The sequence below is a fragment of the Bactrocera neohumeralis genome, unplaced genomic scaffold (assembly GCF_024586455.1).
Source record: "Bactrocera neohumeralis isolate Rockhampton unplaced genomic scaffold, APGP_CSIRO_Bneo_wtdbg2-racon-allhic-juicebox.fasta_v2 ctg7476, whole genome shotgun sequence".
Lineage (NCBI taxonomy): Eukaryota > Metazoa > Arthropoda > Insecta > Diptera > Tephritidae > Bactrocera > Bactrocera neohumeralis.
This window is the reverse complement of record NW_026094265.1, coordinates 1-5,085: the sequence shown is the minus strand read 5'-3', so window position 1 is coordinate 5,085 and position 5,085 is coordinate 1. Positions and strand designations below refer to the sequence as shown.

Genomic DNA, 5,085 nt, shown 5'->3' with positions numbered 1-5,085 from the left:
CGCATTCCTATGATTCCAACGGACATGCCGTTTAAATTTAAGCGCTTGCAGTTCCCAGTACGTCTTGGCTTTGCGATGACCATCAACAAATCGCAAGGGCAAACGTTTCAAGTGTGCGGCGTCAATTTGGAGGAACCGTGCTTCTCCCACGGCCAATTGTTCGTCGCATGCTCGAGAGTGGGAACACCAAGGTGCTTATTCATTTACGCGCCAGGTGGAAAAACCAAAAATGTTGTATACCAATATGTTTTATAAATCTTTTATAAATAAGTAACAGTGTTACAACAATAAATAAAACATAAAGTAAAAACCCTTAAGAGTTTTAATCGATTTAGGTGTAGCGAAAAACACAGGGTAACAGCTAGTTTATTATACTTTAGCATCTTATTTCCGGACAAATTAACAACATTACGGACCATATAAACAAGCAGCAAATTATTGTCAGTAATTACATAAACGAACTTAAAGAAACAGCGCAGAATAGGATTAAAACTTTGGAAGACGACATTCAATTCTCTAAACACACCTATCAGGTTAACAACGATATATCGCTTTTACGCAATCAAGTGGACGACATTGGACAGATAATTTTTTCAAGCAAATTAGGCATAATACCAACAGATATACTGACATCTACAGAACTAAATCTCATTACCGATTTCGAAAGCTATAGCTACATAAAAACAGCAGTACTTTTCCAGGATAACACAGCATCCTATCCCAAATCAAAATTTAACTCCTTTGCAATATAAACATTAAATTATTAGTTTTAGACAAATACGATGTATTAGTACATAGATCAGTCTTTCCCAAAGTGGGCGATAACGACCCCTTGTGGGCTCTGCAGGTATAAGGGGGGCGGTAAGAGACCCAGAAAGAAAATGGGGGCGTTGTGTAGAGGCCTTGGGGGTGATTTGTAATTCTATTTAGCTAGGAGGCCTCTTAGAAAACGACTGAATGAGCTCTCGACTCTCAACAACATCTTGTGAACATCAACTAATACAGTGCTACAACTTCGGGCGCCCGGGGCCAAGGATGTTCTGCCGCCCCCCTTTATCTACCTACCTACAAGTTTCATGAGGTGGTTCGAACAAAAGTTAATTTTTACAAAATATTTTCGATATTAAGTATATAAAATTTATGAACTACAAGCCACGCAAATTCTGAAGTTCCAAAATTCTCACAATACGGTGTTTGAGGAAATTGATAGTAAATTTACAACACATCTTATTAAAAGCCATAGAAAAAACCCATTTTCGCCCTATATCTTGTACACTTTTGACACAATTTGCAGATATTTTTGCCCGAATTGGAGTTTTTAATGACATTTTTTCCGCCCCCAAGACGTTGCGCCCAGGGCCACGGCCCCCTTCGCCCCCCCTAGCTACGCCACTGAACTAATATGAATTAAAAGATTGCTCAAACTCGGTTCTATATTTCTCACCTGTCCTATTTTATTGAATATAGAAAAAATGAAAATCATGTCAATCGGTCGCTCCGTTTCATAATGAAAGTAGACACAAACAAACAAATAAAAAGGCAACAGACACACTTTCGCATTTTAATAGTTATTAGTACTCGTTGATATCTACCATGTTTTAACAAGTTTTTGTTAAATAACCCAAATTGTGCATTCCTGTATCAATCGGCTGGTTCATTGAATATTTGTTCGGATTTGTTGTGTACGATTGAACGTCGAATGAGATAAACGAGTTTATACATGTTTGTTTAATTCCTGTCGGTGCGTGCTGCTTAAGCATTTCCATATAAACAATGTAATATTTATTTTATTTTCATTTGTGGTTTTGCGCGCAATTTATGAGCAGTAGAGTAAGTTTGGGTATTGTGATATGGGTATAAGTTTTTCTACTATTACTTAAAATTTCATAAACTAATACTTACAAAAATTATGCAATACTATTCCTTGCTTCATTGCGCAATATATCTCAAAGGGATATTTCGGTATCTCAAGTACTTTGAAAGATAACTCAATTAAACTATAGATGGTCGAAAAAGCGACTTCGCCAAAATGTATGGGTAATGTGATATACTATGTCAGGTAAAGTGATATACTATATAACATTACCTATAAGCTTTCCTTAAAAAAAATAAAATAAGAACGAATTGCTAAATAATACATTTATTAAAAACAAAAAAGCGACATTTTGTATTGTTGTAATATAATTCATTAAGAATAAAAAAAAACATGACTATTCAAGTATGTACATAGAAACAATCAAGGATTCAAAAAAATGTGTACTGTTTTTAATTTTAAAATGTTTGGCAGGACTCGCAAACAAATATTGCTTGACGCTTAGGGAGACATTTGCTATGTGCCCAAACTAAGTCGCATAGCAAACATGATACCCAAGCAATACTTCCTTTATCCGTCTCAAAGTTTTTGTTGCAAAAAGCGCACGCAGTATCCTTACTAGGTGGTGTTTCCGCCCAACATTCCTCATCTGAACTGGGAAGATGCAAGCTTTTTTCCGACTCGCTCGAAGAAGTTTCCCTAGTTTTGGTTGCCCGTTGTGTTTTGGTTTTACGTGAATGCGGTATGTCTTTTACATTTCCTTTTTTCTTGCGCTTTTCAACATTTCTGATGCTTTGCTCCAAAAGCGCTTTATACGGTGATGTTGTTAACACTGTCGATTCTGATCGTTTGCCTCTGGAGCTGGTAGACAGTTTTAGCTTAGGTGGTGGGGATATCTGCCAAGGTGTGACGAAATTTTTCATCGCTGCCCTACTTGTGCTGGCCACTGGTTCTTCTAAAAATATATCTTCTATAGGTTGAGTATCTTTCAGCGGATTTTCTTGGCGTTGCTCCATAAAATCACTTTCCGGGAAAATATTTTTATCAAAGGGATAGATACCAGTGCATTTGAACCCATTAATTGCTATCTGTGCCGTTTGAACTTTCAGATAAGCCTTTGAAAACAGCTCAACTACATCAAATTGTGTCACCTTTCGGCCTTGCTTTCGCATAAATCGTCTTATTTCGTCATTGTAATATGTTTTAAGAAGACCCATAAATGCTTTATCTAAGGGTTGCATTTTGTGTGTACAATGAGGTGGCAATGATAAGATAATGACGCCATTTTGACGAGCCTTATCCAAAACATCAACATTTCGCGTATGACTGTAGTGGCCATCTAAAATAAGCAAGATTGGGTTCTCCTTTGATGGATTAGTGAATCGCAAAAAGTGATCAAACCACGCGGTAAATATTGGTATTTGTATCCATCCCGATATGTGACAAGCAGAATCGGAACCAGGGGGAGCATGTTTCATTAAAAGCGGAGAGGGTTTTTTTCTTGGAAAAATGAAAAATGGTGGAACAAAGGCTCCTCCTGCGCTCATGCAGCTTATAACTGTTATGAGAGATCCTCTTTCTGCTGAAGTCATGCAACCAATTTGCCTTTTGCTGCTAAAATTTTTGGCTGCTTACTTTGCACGATAGACACTCCTGTCTCATCAACATTCCATATTCTAGTTGCAGAAAATTTATGCTTCTCAAATTCCTGCTCCAATAAATTATAGAACTTGCTCACATTTTCCACATTGAATCCTTTGATTCTCTCGATTGAGGTACCTGTGGCAGAGCGTAAACTTATTTCCGTTTTATGTCTATTTAGAAAGCTACGCAACCAATCTTTTCCGGCGCATTCCCTGATTATGGAAAATGGGTTCTCAATATTATTTCGCTTTGCTAATTGAAATGCAAGCGAACGCACATCACTTCGAGGGAGCCCCCAAAACTTTGCCTCCATTTCTCTCAAATATCTTACCAGCTCTAATTCAACATCTCGGTTAAAAACCGGCCTACGTCCCAATGGAATAGCTAATATTTCGTCGATTGTTTTATCGCTGCGGGCAGCTCTTTGCAAGGTTGCAAATGGGACACCATACGTTTTCGATGCCAGAAGTATTCCCATCTTTTCGGCTCTTACAGCCTGTATGGCTTTTTTCATGTTTTCTGCATTCCACTTACGAATTTCCCCTTTCTTCGGCATTGCGAAAAACTATAATTTAAGAAGAGTATTACTTTTACCTACAAGATACGTTGTATGATATTATGTTTGTTTAATATGATATACTATATCACAATGGACAACATTGACTATATACATTAGCCAAACTCGTGTTTGAAATAATAAAATATTTGTTTCACAAAAAAATATTTATTTGGGCTAAAAATTACCTGAATTACGGTTAATTATATTAACGAAAGATCAAGAAAAAATTACTAGAATTCTAAAATATGAATTAAACTCTGAATAATCCTTTGTCGAAACGCCCGTTGAAATAATGGTGACCGCACTACTATAAACTTTTTGGCACACTGAGAGCAAACGAAGTGTTCAGTAGCACGCGCAGCTTTGCAGCAACAGTTTTTTACAGTTGGTTTTGTATTCTCGGAAAGATTCATGTCAAAACATGAATAGTTTACGAAATATGCTGGCATATCACATTGCACACCCATATCACAATACCCCAACTTACTCTACTTACGCCTCCTTTACACTACCCGCGAAGTTAAACGTATTTCTCAAAGCAAAACAATGTCGGAAGTAAAAAAGAAGAGACGGCAATACTGTGCTGAATATATTAAATTCTGATCCATTGAAAATCCCACAAACCCATCCTCGCCTTTGTGTCTTCTATGTCTAAAAACATTTTCGAATGAAGCAATGAAGCCTTCAAGACTGCAAGATAATTTGAATAAAATGCATCCAGATAAGAAAGACAAGAATGTAGCATATTTTCTAGACCTATAGAAGAAGCATAATAGTCAGCCAAGTGTAGCAAAACTATTTTCGGCGGCTGCTAAGCAAGATGACGACGGACTTCGAGCTTCGTACAATATCTCTTTGTTAATTGCTCAAAAAGGCAAACCACATGACATCGGAGAAGAGTTAATATTTCCAGCAATAAATGAAGTAATAACTACTGTGCTTCATAAACCGGCCGCAGATATTATTCCAAAAATTCCTTTGAGTAATAATTCTGTACAAAGACGAATTGATGAAATGCCTGAAAACATTGAAGAATTATTGTGCGATCACCTGAGGACAAGTCAATTCT

General features: G+C 37.0%; 1 protein-coding gene across 1 annotated transcript; it reads right to left on the bottom strand.

The window, feature by feature from the left end:
- Positions 1-2,147: 2,147 nt before the first annotated feature.
- On the bottom strand, positions 2,148-4,617 carry LOC126767524 (uncharacterized). The gene is made up of 2 exons (XM_050484996.1): positions 4,202-4,617; positions 2,148-4,022 (listed from the first exon to the last, which is right to left on the bottom strand). Exon 2 carries the CDS (start codon positions 3,403-3,405, stop codon positions 2,272-2,274), a length of 1,134 nt encoding a protein of 377 aa, XP_050340953.1. The 5' UTR covers positions 3,406-4,022; positions 4,202-4,617; the 3' UTR covers positions 2,148-2,271.
- Between the last annotated feature and the right edge of the window lie 468 nt (positions 4,618-5,085).